Source organism: Haemaphysalis longicornis, unplaced genomic scaffold (assembly GCF_048455015.1).
Source record: "Haemaphysalis longicornis isolate Haplotype H1 unplaced genomic scaffold, Haemaphysalis longicornis Haplotype H1 scaffold_9, whole genome shotgun sequence".
Classification (NCBI taxonomy): domain Eukaryota; kingdom Metazoa; phylum Arthropoda; class Arachnida; order Ixodida; family Ixodidae; genus Haemaphysalis; species Haemaphysalis longicornis.
Genome location: NW_027526460.1, coordinates 48,708,885 through 48,733,959, shown reverse-complemented (window position 1 = coordinate 48,733,959; position 25,075 = coordinate 48,708,885). Strand labels below are relative to the sequence as shown.

The window sequence follows — 25,075 nt, the reverse complement described above, 5'->3', positions numbered from 1 at the left end:
AGGGTTTCTTTCTCTTGAGGCGCTTGATGTGCCTTCGCTTATCACCACCATGGCTTTGCGAAATTCATTGTGAAATGTCGACTTTCCTACAGTGCGTTTTACTCGGACGAATGATGCCAACAGGGAAGCATAGAAAGGCTTGCTTTTATAATTTCATGACAAAATAATCATAACGGTAGCATCTGAGCAAATTCATGCTCTAGGTTCTCAAACAGGCTCCGTTTCCATCCTTTGTGCCATTACAAGGGTCCCCATGGATCTTGCTTGTTGTCTCTGTCAGGGGCTATGAAGAATTCGATGGGGGCCGACGAACGAAAGGAAAAGAAGTATGAACGGAAAGCGGAGAAGACGGCCATGCAGCGTATACGACGCCGCCACAGCTTACGCCGCCAACGCCTCCCCGAGACGCCGCCAGTGTTTATACGTACCATCACGTGGCCCCGAGACGGCGCCAGCGCGTGGTTCGGATTTCGGACTCTCGCTTGCGAGGGTGAACTGAACTTCGTGCGCGGGGAGTCGCCCCACCGCCGGGCATCGCGACGGACGTTCTCAGTGCTATTTCCCCGATCCTATAACGCAATGTAATCAGTTTTCCTGTCATTAAACAGTCTAATCTCTTTCCAAGACAAGTCCTTACTATAACCGGCCACTCTGACATCTCTAACGTGTGCATATCAGACTCAGAGCAAATAAATCCCTCTAAAGGTGTTCTCCAAAGCTTCTCTGGGAGAGGAGGCTGGCGTTTTGAGGCACAGCTTTTGCCTGCAGTATCATTACTGTAATGAGGCAGAGCCTCGAATTTTTTTATAAAACACGGCAATCAGCAAAAAAAGAAGAGAGAGAGAGAGAAAACGTTGTAATAACAATAATGGCATTATGGTAATAGAATGAAACGCGCAATTCGAATGACTCGAAAAGTGTGTGCGTGTGGCGATGTTTTGCTAAGGAGAGAGAGTATCAAAAGAGCGATCAAAAAGAAAATCTATAGTACCTTCAGCTAGCTAGCAACAAAAGTAAGTTTCCAAGTTATTCTGATATTCACGTGGGCTATATCGTGGAACATCTTCGATCGTTTGCAGTTCGGAAGTGCTGAAGGTGACTGGTTGGTCGTTGAATGAGCCGATGCCGTCACATCTGTTGAATCGTTAATGGTGGTGCGGTCTCGGAATCATCTTTAATGTATTTCTTACGGTACAAAAGAAGCTAGGCCTACTGATGAAAGAACGAACGAGCGTCCCTATCGAAGTGTCTGCGTGCGAATTTAGTCCTGCCCTTTTGGGGGAATGGGATGGCGCCCAAGGGGGGGGGGGGGGGGGGGGAGAGATTTAACGCTGAAAGCGATACTATAGAAACTTGCCAAATATTTTACGCACGTGTATGTGTGACTTTGTGGGAAGCTTTTGCTCACAAGGAAGGGTGACAGGTTTCTTACGTCATCTCTCTATCTAACGTCTTGCTATCTATCTAGCCAAGGGAGGGATTGTGCCCATACTCCACACCTTATTTTACGGTTGAGTTGGAAGAACGGCCACCATCTCTAAGAACAACGTGGATGGTGATGAAATCTCCAGGAAAAAAAATGGCCATATTTAAACGCGGGTAAACGAAGTTTGTCGAACGAAGGCTCGGTTAAACGCTCACGCGAAAGCTCGGTTAAGCGAGCAACTTTGTGCGTGGCTAAACGCACACGCAATTGAACTGCACGTAAAAATACAGGCGCTGCTAGGGGCATTCGAAGCTATATGCGCGAACGCACCGTAACTTAGATGTAGCCAGCTCATCCTTGTGTCATGTTCTGATAGCACGTACCTTCACTCTTTCCCCCTTATTCTCCTCTCCACTCCATCTTCTTAGAATGAACGAGCAATTAGACGCTTTCACTGCGCGATTATAGTGTCACTTGATAAAGTTACAGAGTATCGGCACTCTTTTCTCCTGTTGTTTAATGCTGCCGCCATGATCATTGGTCAGTTCGCATCACGTGACGTTTGTTTACACTGCGACGTTTTTTTTTTTTTTTGGCGCCGCCATTTTGTTGTTTATGTCAACAGAGGAATAAGAAAAAAATAATAAACCAGCCAGAAAGCGAGTATGAGAAATGAGGTGGGAACAAAAAACCAAGACTTACAACAGGGAAGTTTACAAAGAATACCAAGTCTGATGAAAAAAAGGAACAAAAGCGAACAATTGTCTACGTATACATGTTCGCACACTTATACACAGATAGATCGACACAGAAAAAAAAAAACGCGCTGAAGTATAGGCCCAGTGGCGTCTTGTTATCTAGCCAGACCACAACTGAACTCATTCCTATTAGTGTCTTCCAGCTCTGCTTCAGCAGTTTACACGGGAAAATAGAAAAATAAAAGAAGCCTCGGGCAAACTGTTCGAACTTCCGGTAAATAAGTGCGTAGTGTTATAGGCTCCTTCTTTATGCCCGTAAGACGACAAAAATAATACAAAGACGGAGACTGCCATGGCTACCGGAGAAATTGATCGTGCGACGACGGTCACTCGATATGGCGGCTCCAAAGTGACTACAGGAACGCGGGAATAGCTTTTATACGGGATGGTGGAATTCCTTTCTTTTTCACGAGAATGTTTTATTGCACGCCGTTCTTGTTTGCGTCTTTCAGCGACAGCGCGAATGAATGCTTTGCGAGACCCTACGTCGCCAACTCTCGCCACATGCACGTCAAACAGAATGACCCTCAACAGGGACTTAGGGTGCCGGCATAGCAGCATCGGAGAGCGCGCATATGCCCAGCGAAGGAGAAAAATACTAACAACCAGCAAAAAGGCCACCTACTGAAAAGCGACATGCAAGGAGCCCGCATAGGAAGGGACTGCCTGTTATTGCCGCCGGTTGTTTAACGTTCTCTGTTTGGATTTCGGCTCAGATGGCAGGCACCGCCGTTAGATTGGCCAAGAAATGTGCCGTAGTCTCAATATATTGGCGCTCTGTGCCTTCAATACCGGTGCTATCGGTGTATTCTTTGTGGCGCTGACGGGGACTGGGTTAAACTCCGCCTCCCCCCCCCCCCTTTTTTTTTTATCGGTCGCTGTTCTGATAAGGAGGAGTTAGACTGAATGCCTGTCGGCGCGGTGGAAGGAGGATATTTCTATTTGACCTTTAATACCGTATCTCCAAGAGTGCTTTTATGGGAGTGTTATAGTGACTAATCTCTTAATTCTCGCCTTCGTTTGATAAAATAAACTACCTTCGTGCTTGCTCCGAACACACTTTCGGAATTTGTTTTTTGCTTGTGGCGACAGAACATATATAATGATCGAGGCTAGCTGCCGGGGAAGGGGTTAATTTGTAACTTGCCTGGTAGCAATAATACAGAATCCAAAATGTTAATTGTGGGATTTACACTGAACGCACCCTATATATAAGCCACACCTCGTTTTTGTGCGCATGTTCTTTTACATTGCCTTGTTATTAAACTGAGCAATTGGCGATTTGACGATATCCCTATATATCATTACAGCGAGAAAAGCGCTCCTGGGGCTTCGAAACACGCATTTTATTCTGCACTGTAGTTGTCAACCCTGCGACAAGTATTTTCCCTTTTTTCCTCCCTTAGGGCGAAGTACCGGAGAGGAACGGGGGCTGTGCGCCAATAGCCCTCATAAAAAAATGAGCTTGTGAGGAGAGAAGGTTAAAGCTGTGTAACTGTCTCCATCGACACGTGGAAAAGATGTCATGTACATAATTTTGAATATGTCACTCACAAAGTCTCTTCCCGAACGAGAAAAAAAAAACCGCCACCGTCGCTTTGATTTACATAGCGGCATACGTGAATGCGAAAAGCCATAAAAAAACAAGAGTTATTTTTCTCTTTAAATGTCATATTTGCTGGCAAGCCAAATCCCCTTCCCAGATTCAATAAAAAGGCACCAAATTTTTTTTCCCTTATAACATCCCGGGACATGCGGTTTCCTAAGTCCAAGATGGTACACTTCTTCTAAATAGCGAAATAGCAGTCAACATACCATAACCATAATTAGCCTTAACTGTCGCAAGCAGGCAGCACTTCAATATTTTGCATTGCAGTGGCCTGGGCGATCAGATAGTGGACAACTCTCCCCTGAACGAAGTACTAAATCTAAAGTTAGGCATTTCGACAACTTCCGGGTGAAGGCAATCTTTATTTCACCACGCGCCCCAAGGAGTATTTATGTATAACTGTGTGCATGTGCGTGTGCGCGCGCGCGCGTGTGCGTGTGCGTGTGCGTGTGCGTGTGCGTGTGCGCGTGCGCGCGCGCGTGCGTGCGTGCGTGTGTTCGTTCGTGCGTGCGTGCGTGCGTGCGTGCGTGCGTGCGTGTGCGTGTGCGTGTGCGTGTGCGTGTGCGTGTGCGTGCGCGTGCGCGCGCGCGCGTGTGTGTGTGTGTGTGTGTGTGCGTGTGCGTGTGCGTGTGCGTGTGTGTGTGTGTGCGCGCGCGCGTGTGTGTGCGTGTGTGTGCGTGTGTGCGCGCGTGTGCGTGTGTGCGTGTGTGTGCGTGTGTGTGTGTGTGCGTGCGTCCGCGTGTGCGTGTGTGCGTGCGTGCGTGCGTGCGTGTGTGTCGTCGTCGTCGTCGTCGTCATCATCACCACCATCATATGGTTTGGTTTTAACGCCCCAAATCATCAGAGGGACGAGGTCTCCTAAAGTAGTTACACGTGCACCGATTTTAAATTGCTTTAGTTCAACGTAGTTTCGTATGTCCCCCCTATACAGCGTAAAATTTCAGGAATACGTTAAAAGGAGACTCAACGTCAGCATTTTAACCTTGCACTACGATTTCTCTCGTTAATGTTACGCGCGTTGTCATATCAGCGATCTTTGCAAAGATTCATCAGGTGACTCAGCAAGTTCATGAGGACATCCCTAGAAATACCCTTTCTGCAAGACAGAAGAGAGACGATGAAGCAGCCTCCACGGGGCTGCACAACCCTTCATCTTCACTCGTCTTCTTCCATGGCAGTCACGTACTGATAAACTTGTCGCGTTCCTTCTTTCTATCGTTGCCCATTCGGTTCCTCCTCCTTCGTTGCCCTCCTCTTTCCTCCTCTCCTGTTCCCTGGCATTCAAGCCAAGATCGCCACTCCATCACGGCCGGATCCCCCTCAAGGCGCCTAAGTTATGACCCTCAATAACGGGGATTTGGTCTTCTTGGTATAAATCCCTCCGGCAACGCCGCCAAATCTGCTAGCGCTTTTTGTTTGTTCTTATCTGCACGGACAGGTGGTCTCAAGGCAGAGCAGGCCGACTAAACGTTGGAGCTTCTCGTTCTCGTCCTTTTTTTTATTGTTTTTGTGTCTTGTGGAATAGGGGATCCTCAATGAGGAACTAGTTGGTTAAGCGTCTGTCTTCTGGCCATGCTTCGTCCCTCCCCACTGGGGCTTCTTGCGCTGCATTTTCTGCGTCCATCTCTGACTCCGTTAAGACTGATCGAGGCTTTTTTATAAACCGCACCTAGCGAGCAGGCAAGACGCTTATAAAAAATGTTTGTGTGACAGAAGACGACAGTTGTGGGAAAGAAGTTTTCTTTGTCACATTAACCAAAGTCGAATGAACACTTGAATGGGTGTTAAACGGTGTTTGCGTGTGCATACATAAACATCCCGTCTTACCGAGAAAGGGTGTTGAATTCTTTCTAGGTGACGAAAAAATGACATACGGGAATTCCGGTGTCCCCATTTTCTCTTTTTTTTTTCTTATCCTTAGTCTGTGTGTCTTCTTCTCTCACCATTTCGGCATCTTTACAATTGCACGCCAATACGATTTGTGCCCAATAAGCGCTGCGACCAATGACTTCTCCACTGATCGGAGAGGAATTCACAGGGCGCCACGCTTTCCGAAGAGACGACAATCTGCTGAACCCGCACGCACACCAGACGGTGTCATGCTCTGAAAGCATCGAATCCGCCACCTTCAATGTGGGGTTAAGAGGAGGTCATGATCTGTAGCAGATCTGTGGAGGTTATTGCGACGCAGATCTTATTAGCACCTGCAACGCATTAAATTTTATCAAAATGTTCACGTTTCGTAACAGAGCTTTATGTTTAGGTGTTTTAAGAACACCAAGCGCGGGTACCGGGCTATTTCGCGCGCCCAGCAGTAACATACTATGACATTATGGGGAGGAGGTACAGCTGTAGTTGCTGTTATTAACTTGTAACCGGGTACACCAGTCCAATATACGGGAGTTCAGTTGTTAACCGCTCTTTCCTGCCCAGAAAATGTGCTCCAATAAACAGGTCACTTGCCGCCATAATTGCACACGACAGGAAAACAAAAATACATCTTTCTAATTCGGAGCAAAAATTTGAGGTAACAAAAAGAGTAGATTGCCAGATAAAAAGTATTTTCATTTTTCTCCTTTTTAAAATTTTCAGAAACAATGAGAAAAGCTCTCACTAACGTGTAAGACTTGAAGGTAGCGAAGTTTTAGGCAACCTTTACGACCATCACGACTGTTTAAGTCCGCGATTGCCGCCGATTTCCTTCTTCGCTTCCGCAACGACTTTTTTTCCATCGTTATTGCTAGAACTGGGAGCTTCCTTCATTTTTTTTACAAGTGATGGTTATTGGACATCAGCTTGAATGGGCGTACGCTATGAAGTGTCTTTCTCGTTTCGAGCAAGTGTTGGCACGATTACAGCGAACGCTGGAGTTTTGTTTTTTTCTGCCAATTTTGCCGAATCTCTATAAGTGGGTATGCTTAGCTAGACAAACGTGCTCCGAGGATGCCGTGCGGTCGTCGCGAGGAAGGCAGCGCTAGGCATTTTCTTGATATTTTTAACTGCAGAAGGAAAAATTACAATTTGCTAAGCAGCTTCGCTCTTATAAAAGCAAGTTTTAAGAGGCAATGTCCCGCATGGAAGTTAAGCAACTAGCCCTTATTTTTACTATTATCTGGTTGCGTCTAGGGTGTGGTGGTCACTAATTGGGGCTAAACGTTGACCGCAGTTAAGAAAAGCTGCCGCGACACTTGAATGGGGAATGGAATGGAACGCGGAATGTAGAGCAGGGTGTTTTATGCTCGAGGCATTTCAAAAGCGTTTGTAAAACATAATACGCGTGAGCTCGCGTTCGAAACCTCCTTATCAATCCGCTCCTCATAGACTCGATGACTGGATGATGCCCGCATTTGGAGGTTCATGGTGCCGCATGATATCCGGGAGGGGTTGAGGGATCCCTCTTCTTTGGGTGAGTAGTGGTGTGCCATTCCATGATGATGATGATTATGAGGTTTAATGTGACGACACTGGGCAGGCGGTGATGCTCGCTGTATTGGAGGGCTCCGGATTAATTTTGACCACCTGGGGATGTTAACGTACGCCGAAATCTCGTACACACGGGCGTTTTCGATTCAGAAAAGTGGCCTCAGCGGCCGCTTTTCCGATGGAGGCGAACAGTGCTGTTATTTACGGCTCCTTCCGAGCCGTAAGGAGTAGCAACTAGCCTGCACTGTCTACACACAACGTGGACTCGGTGTGGCGCGGCCAAGGCATGTGGCGAGAGAGATAGAGAAAGATCTTTAATGGGCAGGCGAGATCAGCCAGGCTAGCAGCCGACTTGTTACGCCAGATTGGGGTGAAGGTGTGATGAAAATATATGAAAAGGACTCTCACTTACACACGATTGCTCAAACACATAGACACGCACGAAAAGCACACACACCATCAGGTGATTTGTCCGAGAGTTGATAGCTCATTGTCAAGTCCGGTGTTCCGGAGGAACATTGGGAGCGCCTTTGTTGCGCGACATGCCATTCCTATTGTGAGCAGCGTCCCCATAAGATCCTTCGAAGAGACCTGGGCGGACACGGGCAGGCCCATAGAAAGCGTAGCGGTGACGCGCTCAAGTTCGTAGCGAGGACACGCGCAGGGAATGTGTTTAAGGTCCTCTCGAACTGTACAGGTAGGGCACAGAGGTGAGGAATCCCGGCGAAGTTTAAAAAGGAAATGCTCAGTGTAGGCCACATTGAGCCTGATCCGATTCAGGACAGCTTCATCTCGCTTGTACGCACCGCTTGTCATTCGAAATCGGCAGTCTGGGCTTATTGTGTGCAACGACACGTAGACCTTATTTGGGTCAGTCCACGACAAACGCTGAGAGCTCTTGGAAACCAAGGAATCAAGGAGCCGCTCCGTCGCGCCTTGTGAAAGGCGCTGCAGCAGTAATCGAGCTGCAATTTGCGGAAGCCGCAGCTCTGTCGGCTTAGTCGTTGAGATGTAAGCCACTGCAACATAACAATTAACATGGTGGTTATCTAATGCTCGCATGTGCAGGTCATTAATTTCGCTAGCAAGCTGCTCTTGCGGCAGCACCACTCAGGGGCTGCTCGAGAGTCAATAAAGATTGCCCATGCCTGAACTGGAGCAGTTAAAATTTGTTGCAATGCAGCACACAAGGCAGTAACAAAATTTTGCATCGACGAAGTTTTGTGGCCAAGTTTAGCGATACTTTTTGGGCGGGTTGGCGCGATCCATGTTCCTATGGCAGATGATGTAAGTCTAATTTCGGTGTAATGTGAGTGTAATTTCGGTAGGTAGTGTTAATGTGCTAGCCGCCCATTTATTATGGGATTGTGAAGTGCGACCAGACGAAGCTTTAACCAGGACCGACCTTCCGCCGTGGTTACAAGATGACATACGCAGTTACGATAAGGACTCTCAGCCGTCCAGCAGGTCCTAACGGCTCTCCAACGGCAGCACCGGAGAGAAAGCTGCGGGCCGACGCCCTCCCTTCGGGGACAAGGGTGTCCACCCCCGCAGTGAGTAGCGAAAGTGTTGCTTAGTTGAATGCCACCAGGATCGACGAGTGGCTACGTCCGGGCGTAGTGGAGACATTACGCCTGTTGCCGGCGACCATTAAAGTATCTTTCACTTCACTCACTCCAATGTAACGAATTTCAGAGCAGGCAGAGGGAACTTAGCTTTGCTCTGGATACCGGGAACGGTCAGTGCAATTTTCCAGGAAACAAATGTTCATGGTTGCTTGGTGTACTCTGGCGGGCTTTGGTACACTAAAGTTATAACGATGCCCCGGACGCGGTATAGTGTAGCCAGTGCAGGTAGAAAAACGCAGCCCTGCTCTCTTTCTCACAAGGATCGGGTTACCATGATGACAACGACCCATCATGATGTACGCACGTGCGAACAACTCTTTCCTCAGGGCGAGGCATAAATCGCATCGCACGATAAAAGTTAGTTGTACAGCGCGCAATAGTAAGAACGAACGTGCAACACCAAAGACCGAGGATGTAAATAACACACGCGTTATGCGAGGCCGAGGTAACAACGCTGCTGGGATCGCCAATGTTGGGGCGTTTTCAGGTGCGTCCTTCTCTCTACGCGTGCCTCGACAGCGGTGCACTAAACTAATGACAAGGGGCAGCGTAGCACAAATTGCCCCGGGGCCAGTTTCCTGGTCGGCTGCCACCAACTGCTTCCGCCATTTCATCGGTTGCGGGGCCGACGTGTTGGCGTGGCGTACTTGTTCGCAACCGCGTTCTCCCTCGTACAACGGCCCGGTACGTCGCCCAAGGCGTCGCAAAGAAGGCGACACTAGGTTGGGTCATTTTTCTTTCTTGTTGCGAGTTACACAGTGTGCATGTTTGCTTGATGTTCCTGCGTGTCTCGGCGTTATGGATTTCTACTGGCGCTATCAGATTGCTATGGTAACAACTTCCTCTTTCTCACCCCGCATTGCTTACCTTTCTCCCGCCATCATTATTTAACGTCTGGTCCGCCCTTCTTCCTGCTTTTGTGTGTTAACGGGAACCTTTTACGCGTAAGTGGATTTATTTCCTCTTCTTGTTTTAACCTTGTTCTCACCTTTTTTTCTTCCTATCTCACTTTGCACCCTGCATCATTTTCTCGTTCTTACCTTTCACTGCGTTTTGACTAGTCGAGAAGGCGAGGCGGCATAGAGACCACACCACCAACAACAATAAAGGCTGCACTCTTTGACAGCAGAGTGCGGCTAACCGAACACCCTGCTTTGACTGCAGCCTTCAGTGTGGCGAAGCTCCTTGCAGAGCGGTTTCAAATGAAATCCCAGAAACAACTTTCAACAAAAGCTCAAGGGGGTGAATATGCGTCTAAAATTGAGATTAGGGGAAATGTCGCGATTTGACGGGAAGATTTCGAATCCGGCTCTGGTGTGGGATGCGCATGCTAATAATGATAATTAGCGCCCTGCACTTATTATAGGGGCTTAAGAAAGCTACCTGACTTGGTATCGAAGGGACTCTGCAGCAATTTCGATAAGCGCTTTCACTTTTCCCTTCGCGTCTCCAAGCACTGCGAAAGCTACAGGTATCGCCACCATGGAGCGGCACTGCGTGATTTGCTGCTCGCACCAGATACGCCTTCCGTTTCTGCTTTGCTTTTGTGGATTTGTTTCTAAAGTTGCTATCGTAAAGCATTCATTGCTGCAACTTTAGGAAAACCGGCCAACAGCCGCTACATGGCCTCCGTGACGTAATTGGGGCCGTCGAAGAACGTCAAGACCGGGAAAAAGAGAAAAATCTTTTGGGCGAGTTTCCAAGTTACCTTATGGGCATAGAGCAGTAATGTTTGCCTGGGGTACTTTTCGACCCCATAATCTAAGTACTGGGTGTGTTGGGTGACTACGTTCTGAAAGAATTTAAGATTTCAAAAAAAAAAAAGTTGAAAAAAGTGGTACAGGGGCCCTTTAAAGGGACAGACAACCGATTTTGGGGGAATGCATGTCGTCTAGCTCATATTAAAGCCAGCGTTTTATATACTGGGGTAACCGCAATGAATTTTTAAATAAACTGGCGGAAATAATGTTAAATTTGTACGAAAATTTCTGAAGTCTCAAATGGGGCACAGTTATCTTCGCGATGTTCTTTTCCCCGGGGCTTCTCCTTCAAGCCGCAGCAGCGATGAGGATCTGACCCCGGTTATCCTCAACCGACAAACTCAGCTTCCGATACAAAAACTGTACATTAATTTACAGCGCAGAGGGCGGCTAAGAAACAGTGCTCGGGCGGAGCCCGAAGACGACGGTCCGAGAGCTCCGGTGCCCGGACCGCGTCTGTCTGTTTTCATCTTCCCTTCATCTTGGATGGGGGAATAGCGAGTCCTCTTCGTCGGGGCCCATCCCCATGTGGTGGCCGTTAGGACATCCGGTGCGAGCAGGCGCGCCTTTCTGGGGCGTTTGCAAGCGGCGCGCGACACGTTCTTTCCGTTTTCGCGCTGCTATTCCCAGGGCCCGCGCCAGTTAGTGCGTCGAAGCGCCCGACAGACACTACGTTACGTGTCCAAACAACTTCGTCGATTTCAGCGCGAGATCCAGAAACCGCATACAGGAATATTAAAGGCCGCACATTATTGTTGTTTTAACCGGGCACAAATTTTCAAACACCTCTTCTAATCTCACGTGCAAATACCTCTTTTAACCTCACGCACGCCTCGCTGCCATGGTTGCCGGAATTCTTTTTGGTGGGGCACGTATGACTGGTATGTCTAAAAATTCTGATTTCAAACGCTCTAGGCCACTTCCAGGAAATCCGTTTCGGATTACGGTGTTTTAAATGCCCTTTCATTTGGGATAAAGAGAATATACTTGACAAAAATCTGTTGTCTGGCCCTTTAACGTTCTCGGTAGCGCATCTCTAACAATATCTTTCGAGAATTCCTAATTTGGCAAATTTCGAGCTAATCCGAATTTTCTCCCCGTACCGTTCCTTTTTTTTTTCAGGCAAGTTGGTTTTATTAGTTATTCAAACTCGGTTTAGGAACTGTACGGCTTTTCAGTTAACTCCGCATGTGAAGTGAGTCTAGAGCCCTAGTCTCTTCGGCACAGCCTTTGTTTAGGATAGGGCGTATAGTTTTGCAGTATATCGCGATAGCCCTACATATGTCCATCTCAATTGTCCCGGTATTCAAAGGGGTCACTAAGCACCTCATAATTTACCTTTATAGGTGCTCAATATAAAAACTTAACCTTTATGAGTGTAATACACACGTCGACTTCGCTTCTGAACGAAAGCGGTGGGCTTTACGCAACTCCTGTGATCTATTTACACGGCTATATAAACTCTCATGTGATATTTCTGTCATTGCATTTTGTATTTTTCTTATTACTTCAACCTCCCGGCTCGGACCTGACGGCCAACACTATACAGCTGGTCGCTCGCCTCGCGTTTTGTTCTCTTTAAGTTTTGTGTGCCCTAAAGTGTGCTTACATGCGACTCAGACGGAGTTAAAGGCCTACCTAATCACGTTTTTCATGTATTTGTTAATATGCGAAGGAGGCTCGAATACGGGAAAAATCCCTCTTCAATCTTCGGGCACGAGACTGCAAAAAGAAGAGCTAAGGCGGTTACAGTTTGCGCTGAGGTGGCAATATGAGCTTTTTTCGGAGCAGCTCGGTTCATGGCTGAAAATCACTTACAGGGCCTTGTATTTCTAAACGTTACGACATTTACTTGCAACATAGAAAAGACGAAAGTTCTAGTCCGTCAGCAAGAGCCAAGATAATCTTAACCACAAATATTTACAGGGGCCAGGACAAGTTAAGCATTCGCAGGGAGAGCCCTGACTTTGCAAGCCGAATCTAAAAACGTACATTTAGGGCGTGTGGGCCCTCGGCACTGAGATTCCGCTTGAAGGACGAAACGCGCGAGTGAAAATTCGGTTTGAATGTACTAAAACACAGACTACGATGTGAGAAGGCGACGCATTAAAACTGGGTGTCTGGACCGTCTTGCGCCAAGTCTGACGGATCAATACCATGCCAAGTATAAAACAACAAGAACAACAACAAAACCAAAACGAAAGAAGAAGCCCGCCATACCCAGTATTGTCGAAACATGGTTTTGCTGGCGTATAGCACATTGCAAAAGGGCATCTAGCCACAGCCACAGAACAACAAAATAATGCGACTAAACTGCTTCGCTGTGTCCACTGCACGGAGTTCCAACCTTTTAATGTTCGCTTCATCAGCGCATTTAAAACGGGGGCAACACCTAGGGATGCCGCCTCCGCGTTGGTATATAGTCTCCTCAGTACCGTGACGTAGACGGACGTGTTTTATTTGCGAAAGGGAAGCAGCGTCAGGAGAACGGGCTCAGGTTACTCAAAATACGCGGACGTATCACATCACACTCACACCAGAGAAAAGCACGGCTGGTCTAAACGCGCTCACGCGGATGGCCCACGCCCAGCCTCCCACGTGTCTGTCAGTGATCTACAGCGTGCGCACACGAGGAATCTGGTGTTACTTGCAACATCTTCTCCCTTAGTATGTACAGGGCCGATTCGTACCCATGTTCTTATTTTCCCATGTTCCCGGTAGCACACGGGAGCTATTTCCCAATACCATTTTTTGCTGAACCTGGAAGGTGTCGAAGTTTTCTGGGCTCAGAAAGGTTTGCCGTGAAACTTGAAACTTCCTGCGTAAGCGCTTGGGCAACACATCGGCCCTAAGCGTGCTAATTCTTATTTCATTCAGGTGGAATGGGTTCGTGCTTCCACGTTGATGCAGGCAAGGTAAGCACTCGTTATTACTAAATCGCATTATCCGAAGCCTCGCTACATTCGACGTTTTTCAATGTCCGAATTTCAGGGGGATCAAATAATACCCGATTTTAACGATGTACCGCTTATAATTCAATCAGTTTTGTTGTGGCAGGGACTTCATTATACGAATTGTATATTGCATTTATTTTTGTTACATTGGACAGCACACACAAAAAGATAATTCGGACTGGTTTGTGACAAGGCCATGTGAAGCTGTCCTCCAGCTGTTTCCCTGGTTTATTGTGTTGGTGTACTATTCAGAAGCACATTTCATCACTTAACTACATCACGGCGTAGTTTGCGGAGAAGGGCAGCACATAAAACCCTCACAGTTACTCCCCGAAAAGCAAGATACAGCAAGCAGTTATTGACATTATCACATTTTGATGTTAGTGGTAGGGGCTGGCTGTTTTCGAAATACATTTTGAAGATTAAAAAGAAGATCGTCGCGTTTTGTTCTATTTGCGGGTTAACCTGCTCAGCAATCTAGGCACGGAAATATCTGCAGCTTTTTCACTCATTGTGCATATAATCCAATTAGAACTGAAGGTAATATTTCAGCCGCACTTGATGCTCTGTAATTTACTTTTCCGTAAAACGTTCCTTCGTGATATTTTACGTGACAATTCATCGATGAAACACCACTGTACAACGTTCCTGCACGCATCGTTGTTAATTTTGTTATATCTCATTATGACAAAGCCGGCCGCATAAAAAGAATGAACAAAACGTAGTAACTGTATTTGGCTGTTGCCACATCGGCAGTAAATGCGTTTTCTGTTCGAAGCGAAGCGACAGTTAAAACAGCGTTACTTCGCCTCTCCCTTCAACTTCGATATAATGAGGCTTCACTACATAAACGTGGTCGCACCAGGAAACGATGCCGTGGCAAACGGTTGTGGAATTATTAAACCGAAAGCACAAGTCGGCAGGCTCCCTCACGAGTGCACCCACACGCCACCTATTCGCCACTCACGAATGAGTGGTGAGTTTCGGGCTGGCGAGTGCTAGTGAGTGCTTGCGCCACTCACAGCTTGTGAGTGGTGAGTGGCGCTCATAAGTGGTACCGGTCACTCGTCAGTGATACCGGCTGACACTGATCAGGGGTCATTGGTATCACTGAAGCTCTCATTCTATACCTTAACAAAAAATAACGTTGCTACTCAGCAAGATGTTTCTTTATTGCAAATGTAGGAGCAAAGGTTAACAAATAAAGTAAGAAAGGATGGAGGAAGAATTCCCAATAAATATTTACTGAAGGTATTGTTTTAACAGAATTAATGTCTGAAGGGGGGCCAGTTGATTCATTATGAACTGAAGCAAAACAGCGCCAGCGCTCGTTGTTGTCAGCGCTCGTGTGTGTGTTCTCCCTCGTCCTTCGTTTTTTTGGCGCTGTTTTGCTTCAATTGTTTCAACAATATGCGAAATAAAAATATTAATGCCTAAAATAACCATAATGAGAACACACACTCACTCTTTAGAAACATTGTTCTCAAAGATCTTGAAGAGAAAGAAATAAATAAAGCGGGGTTATCGAACCATCCTTAATACATAATTGCAGGAGAAATCATCTCCAAGAAAGTGAGTCCATGATTATACGTAGTATAAACACAATAGTATAGGAACATCGACAAGATTGTGATTGACTTCTTCTGTTCACTTTTTTTATTTTTGTGTCAAATATACGTTCATTCCTCCGTCCTCCACAGTTAATCATTGGCACGCCAGAATCTCTCTGTGTACCGAAATCGCCCTGCAGTGGAACGTCCGGGTTCCTTGTCCGTGTGCTGAAATGTCCGCGCACCGAAAGTCTGTGTCACAATAACCCAATAAAACGTGTTATTCTATTCCTTACGTTTGCCAGATTTTTGACTGTGTTAAGATTGTTTGCGTTGCTTTAATCAACGATTCGTTATCAGAATTTTTATTTGAAATATTGGGGGTGGTGAAGTCTTTTTTTTTTTTTTTTTTTTTTTGCAGCGAAGCTATATATTGCTCGCTCGTAGGCGTTTTTCTTGTCTTGGTCCTTCAGCTGGATTGTTCAGAAGAACACATTTTGAGGCAAATCAAAATTTTGTTGAATCTCGACGTATGACGTTCTCGCTTTTTGCCGCCACTATAAAACGGCCGCCGCGGCCGGGATCAGATCGGCGTTCCGGGGATCAGCAGCACAACGGCCTACCCACCGAGCTACTCCTGCGCGTTAACCACTAAACCTGATTAACTAGGTTCAATTACAATTATTTGTCAGCCACTGAATCTGCTCAGTGCTGCTTTTCTATCGGTAACCATCGCGCACGACGGCTTTCACCGATATGCAGCGACGCCGCTTTTTTTTTTTTGTTACATTCTCTTCAATCGCTGATTTCAGTGTTTTCCCAAACGCGGGCCAAGGGCCGTTCATTTGTCCTTCGTCTCGACGAGAAGATGGTTGCCGTGGTCGGTAAATTGTAAACACTTGCAAAGCTTGCAATTTTTTTAAGATTCAAGTGCTCGCGAGCCGCCTGCGACAACGCCAGCGATACCACGACGCGGTGACGTTGCGTTTTTGTCCGACGCCTCTGGTAGTGCGCCATCCGCCACGCGAAGACGCTGCGTCACGTCTGCCTAGAGAGCCAGTCGCCTTCGCTTGCAGACGATGCTTCAGCCGCAGCATTCCGGGGACGCTAGGAATACACTCGTTCCCGTGCTTGAATTTTGGTTTGTTTTACGTAGTTGCCTGCGTGGAAAAGTCGTGCAACTTGTTGGCCATACGTCCCGCGATGGGTGTGCGAGTTGTGGAGATATGCGTAGGAGGGATAGAGACGGGTTTCCGGCAGCTCCCTGTGGACTAAACGACAACTGGTATCCGTCGGCGGAGCTGCGCAGTTTCCGTCACTATTCGCTGTCCTCTGAACTGCGGTGAAAATTGCTTTCCTGCTGTTTGGAGACTTCAGAAGGTGACAACAGTTTAAGTTTACCCTTTCCAAGCCAGATGTTGGTGTGCAAGCTGGCCACAGTAGGAATCTTCCGCGCCGAGGTCTGCAGTGCGCGTAAGGTCTGTTTTTGTGTCAGTCACAGTGGCGATGGAGGAGACTGCATGCAGGTGAGGAGCAAATTAGAGGACATGATCTGGGACTTGTGCGTCGACTAGTGATGTTGATGATACAAGGAGTTTCCTGCGGAAGTTGTTTTCCGACAGCTTGCTCGAAGGACGGACCAACATGGAACTAAGATTGCTGGTAAGTTTACTATTCGAACCGTCATTTCCCCTTGAATAAGAACAGTGTATAATCCACTCATGGGAAATCAATAATAGCCAAAATAAATGTGGCAGACGGGTTAGCGAAATAACAAGATTTTTGCGAAATAACAAGATCATTGTTACGCTTCGTGTTCCATGACTGCGTTCGTAAATTACCGTAACAAATATCAGCAAGTAGCAGTGTAAGCATAAGTAAGTGTTTATAACGAGCGTAGAGCCCTCTGTATTTTTTTGCGATTCAAATAACATGGGCCCCTACGGGAGGCGTGTGTTTGCGAAAATTCCGGCAGATGGCGAGGCGTGTTTCCTTCTCTCAAACGCTGCAGTTTTAACACTTCCGGCGACTTCACAAATAATAAGAAACAACAAAAATGCAAACATTCTGTATAGTTTTAAATTTATTGTAAAATATTGGCCACCATGCGTGAAGACATCGCTCAGAAACTTTTTAATCTGTATAATGTATGATATAGGGCGCTAATTTTTACGCTTACGATTGTAGTGCCATCCAAGATTATTAGCCACTAAAACACGACACGCAGGCAAAAACAAGAAAAAAAAACAATGGCGTCTCGCGCTCTGAGCACTTTGGTCATGGAGGAGGAAAAAAATTAGGACGTAGCATCACGTCAGGCGGCCCAGATTTGGCGAGTCAACTTCCTGAGATGTCGCATTCTCCTCTCCTCAGATTCTTCGCGCGCACTGTATTCTGGGATCTTTACGTTTGTCAGGCCCGCGGTACCATTTAGTGGCTCCGGATGGCTGTCGGTGGAGGTGGAGCCATGCGGCATTGCCGAAGATTTTCACCAGCGTTGCGCTCCCAGCCTCGTATCGTGGAAGTACTGCCGCTGTCCCTGTTCCAAGCGAGGCGAGACGTAGGTCGCATGCTCAGGAAGCACCCTCACGAGCTGCGAGCTGAATTTGACTTCTGACGTTGGATCTCTCTAACCACAACCGTCTTTGCTCGAACGCGCAGCCATAACCATGCACAAGCACGGAGCGGCCTAGGCTCCGTGGTGTTTGCCACGTTTTCTGCGACGATCGCATTTGGCATTCTGCTAGGGGTTACCCCGCCACCTTTCTTTTACATCATAGTGGTGTAACGATGGTCCAATTAGCTGAGAGGTGGTACGAAAAACTAAGTTTAGTTTCGCTCGCGTGCGCACTTGCGTTCGCCTTATCGGTGCCCCGGCGTTGTGGCACGTTTGTGGTGCGCTGTTGTCTCCTTCAGCGCATTGGAAAACAAAAAGGTGCAGAACCACCAATTTTACGGGCGGGTACGGGAAGAGAGGATCATTCTCGGCCTCACATCGCAGGTAGTACGCGGGCTGGTTGTCCGAGGACGGCTCAATCAGTGCGATAAGTATATATGTGAAAAACGAACCCAAGATTACGCCGGGGAGGGACCGTGGTGAGTTCTGGACTGGATGCAGCGATTACCTAGAATAGGGTCTGAGCGACAACAAAGTTGAAAAGATTAAGTAATCAGAACTAAGAAAATGCAGTGTGCTTTGCGAAACAAAATGCATGGCGCGGAGTTCGTACTCTGTTATCTCCACTTTTGCACGACGGCACACAACGCATCAATGGCAGCGTAAACTTCGACGGATCCGAAAGCTCAGTAAGTGAAAATGTTTTCTGTCTCTCCCGTCCGACCTCTTCGCCCGTACTATCATCCCGCTGCGCGTTTCGCGTTGCAGGCAGCGCAGCGCGCGACGCCCGGACAGCCACGCACGCAGCGCGGGCGGGCGGTCGTGTGAGCCGCGATGACAGTGAGGAATGATTCAGGGAGGGGACCGGCTACCTCAATGAGGTGTTAGAAATTTCTGCCTGCACAGAACGTTCCCGCAAACAATATTTTGCTTTCACACGATTCTTTCAATTGGGTAGTGAGAGTGATATGCAGACAGTGCATGTCACGAGTTTGTTGTCGGTTCACTGGCAAGTATACCTACTCGCGAGCGACGACAGCGCCATCTTACAAAACCAAAGCTGTTACTGCGGTGGGAGGTCACTCGTCGTACAAACCACAGCTAATATTTTTTTGGCAATTCCGTGACAGGTATACTTTCCACATAAATCCCTTATTAGTAGCTCCACCACCAATCCCATCGGCCCATCATTTACGAACTTAGAATTAACACTGTTTTCTACGCTCATTGCGAAAGCCAACTACAGCAAAGCTTCGCGTCTGCAGGCATTTAATCTTTTTTAATGAACTTCTGCTTTTTCAGAATTACTTTAGCGTTGCCCCACCAATCTTCAAATCTTTGTTCATGCCTGCACGCACATGGCCAGGCGGGATTCAAAACACCAGATCGACATTTCAGCACCCGGGTTTGAACCCACGCACTTCAGCTTGCGAAGCGGGAAGTTCAGCCACTTACCACGACTCACCGCCATTACGCGTGTAAAACTGCGGGGTTTTAAGCTACAGTTCGTACAATTTTGCTAAGGATACAGGCAGAGAAATTATTGGTCAGAGGTTTCTTTTTTACAATTTAGCCGTGACAAGAAGAAAGGCTGTAGTAAAAATGCGTCTGCTTCCCCTCCTTGTATAACAACAAAAACAACAAGACAAGTTTCCCAAGGCTGTACCCACACGTGCTGATACTTACCAAAAATCTCGAGGGCCTGGTATTGTCATAAAGAAATATGTCCCCCATCGGGAAGACAGTTAGGCTCACCTAACCTATCCCTTCCCACTGAAGCGGCCTGTCAAAATAGATCCCAACTGAAAATTCAGATTTACAGCGTAGCAGCGTCTATTTTAGATTCTATTTAGATTCTAGCAACGTCTATTAAAGATCCCCAGGTGGTCAAAATTAATCAAGAGTTTCCCACTACGGCGCGCCTCATCGCCTGCGTTTCGTCGGCGCGTTAAACCCTACGATCAATGTTTTAGAAAAAAAAAGATAAAAAGATACTCCACCTGTAAAGATTGAGCCAAAATTTTAATTCTCCAATATGTGCTTAGTATTTCGTGGAGCTTTTTAAAAGGGTATATTGGTCATACTGACGTTTGCTTATGGCTTGTTTAAAAAAATTAAATGTAAAGCAACAACGGAATTTAAAACATTTAATGTTTACGGGGGGGGGGGGGGGGAGTAATTGTGCGAAGGTGACTAGAAGAAATAAAAAAATGGGCGGGGTTTTTTATAAAGATTCAGACAGAACGGGAGAAAGGCTTTACGAAATCGGATATTTCATCCGCGCTCACAAGAAATACCAGATCCAGGGCATGTTCGCTGCTCATTTAGCGAAACGGCGTGGTGGATATGAGAGGTTATGCACGAGCCAAGAAAAAAAAAAGAAATAAACGGGAGAGAGGAAGAAGGGCGCGAAGCGAAGACAAAACCAAAGGCGGAGGTTTTATTGAATCTCCCTCGTCGGGTGTCGACTTCCCCAGGGATGTTCGAGCGGGCAAGAAAAACGCGCTTGACGTCGTCACGCTCAATAGGCTGCGTCACGACACGCCAGCCTTTACAGAGCTGGCCATATACGACGACAAAAAAAAAAGTTCGACTTGCGATTGAACGTCGTTACACCTGGTGCGTGACACAGAATTCCGGGTCAGGCGCAGACACGGTGAACGTGTGATGTCGCCAAGGTTTGTGTTCCGAGATCCGGCTGCTGTGGGCCGGGAAGGAACACCGTATTTGTGACGACGTATCACGACCAGGCGAAAAATAAATCCGGAAGCTCCTGATTCTGTTTAGCGAGAACAAAGGGAAATATATTGAAACTGCGTCCACACGTAAAATAATATTCCCCCACATTATTTTTTTCCCTTCGTTCTGCATTGAATCTTTATACATTCCACCCAAAAAATTGGCGGACCCCACGCATGATGGGAATCGACGTAAAGCGATGGTTTCATCATGACATACCTGGGTTGAAATGAACTTGCGTGGTCATTGTGTCATTGAGTCATTGTGTCATTGCGCTTGCGGCAGTTACTGACCTTCAGAACGGCGAGTTGTGGTGAGGGCATCGAGATATACGAGACGTTCGACGTCTCAACGTCCCTGGCGAAGACGCCACCAGCTCCGAACGCAAGAGTGCAAGACACGCACGAACTGGGTCTTCTCCGGGAGCTCTCGGGCAGTCACTTTCCCGGTCGGCCCTTCGGGCGTGGTACGGGGAGACTAGTGCTATCTGGTGTAACATAAAACACCGCGGCGTGCCGGGAAAGAAAGCAGCAGCAGCCCCCGCCAAACCGGGAGAAGAGGCAAAGACAGCTTCGCTTTAAAAAAAGCTATTCACAACCCAATAACGGAAGCCCTGTTTACGAAGCAGACAAGACGCGATAATTTTTACTGCGGCAACTGCAAATACGAGAGTGTGCCCGCATTTCGGAGTGTCCGCACGAGCGTGCCCACTGCTTGCCCGTTTGCCGGTGAGCCGGAGCAACAGCCTGCTGGGGAGGAGGCTTGTAGCGGTCCTTTTATGTGCACAACAGGTCTCCGGCAAACTATCAAGAAGGTTTGCATAGGTTGCCAAGGGCGGTGCCACCACCTCGGCAGGCTTGAATAGCCATATCACGTTTCTGTAATTTTAAAGTGAAGTCTTTGTGTTCTCACTGATGGCGCCTGAACGCGAAAGCGGGCGAAGGAAAAATCCGATTGCTCCATTTCGACATGGTCGAAGTAATTCGTATGTGGAGAGGTTGTATGTACGTGAAATAAAATTACACCATCTTCCCACGTGGGAACCCTGAGGTGATGCAAAGCCGTGGAGTAGTAGCGTGTTCATTGGTTGTTAGAGTAAAGACGCGTGTAGTAGCGTATCAAATGTCTTCTTTATTTATCGAGTAGTGGGGAACGTTTTGCGGCTTCTCGTTCTCGAAACGAGGAATCCGCTGTTCGACGCTGGTGTTTCGAAGCGTTGTCACGTTGCCGGACGCCATCTGGATCAGCTACTCGCCGCTGGCGTTTCAAAGCGGCTTCTCGTTCTCGAAGCGAGGAATCCGCTGCTTGACGCTGCCGTTTACGTTCGGCGTCGCGAGCTCTCCTCTGTGCAGCCTTTTTTTCGGAGGTGCTCGCGGTCCTGACAGTGTGCTGGCTGGCGCTAGTTGAAGGTGTGCCAGCCAGTTCGCTGACGGAATCGTTGGCGTCCACTTCCAGTCATCGGACGGCGCAGTACCGAAGAAGCAACTGAGCGGAGCGCGGACCGGGTTTAATTGCAGAGCAGAGGGAGTGGAGAGGAGGAGCAGCACGCATGCGGGTGATTGGACAGCTGGTGTGGAGAGGGGAGCGGAGGAGCAGCGCGCGTAGCGCACAGGTGGTGTGGAAAGGATGAGCAGCGCGCGCTAGCGCACAGGTGGTGTGGAGAGGAGGAGGGGAGAGAGTGGTGTTATCACAGGTAGTGTGGAGAGGAGGAGAGGTGCGGACGCCGGAAGACGGACGACGGAGGGTCGACTAAGAGATGCTTTGCATCTAAAATTAGACAGAAAAATTATGAACCCCACCGTGTAAAGGCGGCGATGATCCGTGACGAGAAAGCTTTGCGTTCAACCATCGTCGTAGTTAGACGGAGGGATACAAGATTTTCAATTCCGTGGTGATTTTTAGTGGCAATGGGACTTTGTTTGCCACTTCAGAAACGTAGGAAACTTTTCTTTTAGCTGCCTCACCTTACTTTTGACGTAATTACAATAGCCGTATTTCGCCTTAAGGAAAATTGTACTAAGCCGAACACATTGAGTCTGAGTTGTTGCCTGCAGTCCCCCATTCAACGCAGTATCCCCATCTATATCAATGGCGAGAAGAGACGGCGCCCAGTTTTCTGCTTGTTCGAAGCGGTGGTGCAGGGGTGTGAACAATTGCCTTAGACGTGCCTTCCACCGCAGACGCTGAGGTCGGCACTTTGGCATGATCGTGCCGCGTACGTGCGTTGTGGCTATCGAGGACGAAAAGCTTTGTGCACTTCAGAATGCTTACTGAACGTTTCGTTTGGCGCGGTGACGAATAATGCGACAGAATGAGGCTTGCACTCAAGATTTTGCTTACCCAACGCGAAGATTTCCTTCCTAAAGCCCACACGCCAAGCCGACATGCAGTTTGCAAAAATCTTTGCCGCGGAATTGCTCGGAAACTTTTTATGTATTGAAGTTTTGCGTGATTTTTGTCTGCTTCTGCTTCGAATAAACTCGCATGATTTCAGCCCGCTGAATCAGCTAGCAGCGTAACGAGTTAATAGAGAGAGAGAGAGAAAGAGAGAGAGAGAGAGAGAGAGAGAGAGAGAGAGTATTTTTTTATTTGTTGATCAGAGGCTGATGTATGTGTCTCGCCCTGTTAGCAAATGTGTATGCACATGACGTGGAAAATTGTACCAGGTGGTGAACTGTCTAGAAAGTTGGTTATACGGTGTTCGGCAACTCAATTATAGTAACAGTAAGAGCGAACAATTACCTTTTAGATATTTTTTTCGGCATTTTCGTGCGTTCAATGTAGTCTACCTGTAGTTTCACGACATCGTAATGTGTATAGCTGGCAGCAATCTTGTCAGATTTTTGTTTCGCCGGCTAGCCAGCTAATCTTCCTCTGAAACAGAGCAGGCCATTGCGGTTAACGTATGACGTCTCGTATTAAAGTAACGGAAATTGCGGCACCACATGTCCAGTAACACGACGTCATCGTTCCTGTGTTGTACAAAAGTGGCAGCAACCTCAACAAAGTTAACAGGCGCGAATGCTGTTTCTGCGAAAAGAGTTCTAGTAATCGTAAGTTTCACTTCTGCGCAAAAACCGCCAGAGGCTCCAATGAATGGCACTGATTTGTCAAATTTATTCTCGGAAGGCCACTTGTCGATATGTGCACTCAGTGAGTGATAGCGTGCTCCTCTACGAACGATGACGTCGTGTTACTGGGCATGTGGTGCCGCAATTTCCGTTACTTTAATACCTCCTGTCTGTTGCTGTGTCGATTGCCAATTCTTCGAGCACTGCCCCCCAAAAACCGTCTTGTATTGAGGGAAAAAAAAAGAAAGAAGCTCACACTAACGCGTAAGACTTGAAGGTGGCGAAGCTGTGCGCAACATTCACGACCACCACGAAGGTTTAAGTCCACGATTGGAGCCGATTTGATTCTGTTTCGCAACCTCAAGGACATTTACTCCATGATTGTTGATATAAGTGTGAGCTTCGCTCATTTTTTAAAAGGGATATTCATTGGACGTCACCTTGGAGCTAGGGGCGTACACTATGACGTGTCTTTCTCGTTCCGAGCAACTGTTGCTGCGATTACGATGAACGGTGGAGTTTTTTTTTTTTTTTTGGCCAATATTGGCCAATCTTCCAAATAAGTATGCTTGGCTTACAAACGTTTGCCGATAACGCCGGGCTGTCGCCGCGAGGCACGCACATTCGAGCGCTCGGCATTTTCTTGTTTTTTTTTTAGTGCCGGGCGGTCACCGAAATCTTTGCCAATCTCCCTAAGTGGGTAAGCTTGGCTTGACAAACGTGCGCAGGGGACGCTGGGTGGCCATCGCGTGGCATGCACACACCAGCGCTATTCCTTTTTTTGTTTCGTTTTGTTTTGTTAACTGCCGGGCGGTCGCCGCGGGGTGCGGGCTCATGTGCGCGCACACGGAAATGTCTTGGTATTTTAAACTGCGGACACTTGAAATTACGATTTGCTAAATACCTTTGCTCTTAAAAAGGGCCGGCAAGGTGAGCTTGAGATTGAATCGCTGCATTAGAAGTCTCCTTGCTGAGTTATTGTCTTGTGGGCTCGCCAAAAGGGGTATTTTAACCGCTACATTGTCATCTTCCTCTCGTACAATCTCCTGCCATGACTAAGTTTAACTCGTGGCTGAGCCACCTAACCCCAAATTATGTTAGAATGTCCGCCACTAAATATGTAGCTCGTATTGTTCTGCAACGCGTGCGAAGTACCTGGTTCGCGGAAGGTTTTGTCAAAAAACGCTTATCGGAAGTACTAGTATCTCTGCGCCAAACATGACCCGTGATCTCGTGCTCAGTAAGGGATTGCGTTTACGCTCTAGGAAATACCCATAAGTTGGGTTAGTTACAAAGCTCCAAAACGAGCAATCAGTGCGCTAAAACTGGGAAAATTCTGCATCAATAAAAGAGTCGTTCTGTGCTAGAACATATACCGTTATGCGCAACGTGTCTCGCACATTTTGCGTGACGTCATTTCGCAGGCGAGGCTATAGGGATTCAAATCGAATGCTGGGCTTCATGATTGCACTAACTTTCGCTGCCCATCACACCGTTTGGCCCTTCTAGTGTGTTGTGGTTAAGCTGGCATACGGGGGCG

General features: G+C 47.5%; 1 protein-coding gene across 6 annotated transcripts in view; it reads right to left on the bottom strand.

Moving 5' to 3' along the window:
* LOC144152773 (tetraspanin-33-like) overlaps window positions 1–20,924 on the bottom strand; it is a 149,145-nt gene extending 128,221 nt beyond the window's left edge. For all 6 annotated transcript variants that reach the window (XR_013319223.1, XM_077684212.1, XM_077684214.1 and 3 more), the window contains exon 1: window positions 20,684–20,924. Coding sequence is in view for 1 of the 6 variants with exons in the window: in XM_077684215.1 (XP_077540341.1) it covers window positions 20,684–20,711 (28 nt within the window). In the remaining 5 variants the exon portion in view is untranslated. The remainder of the gene's footprint in view (window positions 1–20,683) is intronic.
* Between the last annotated feature and the right edge of the window lie 4,151 nt (window positions 20,925–25,075).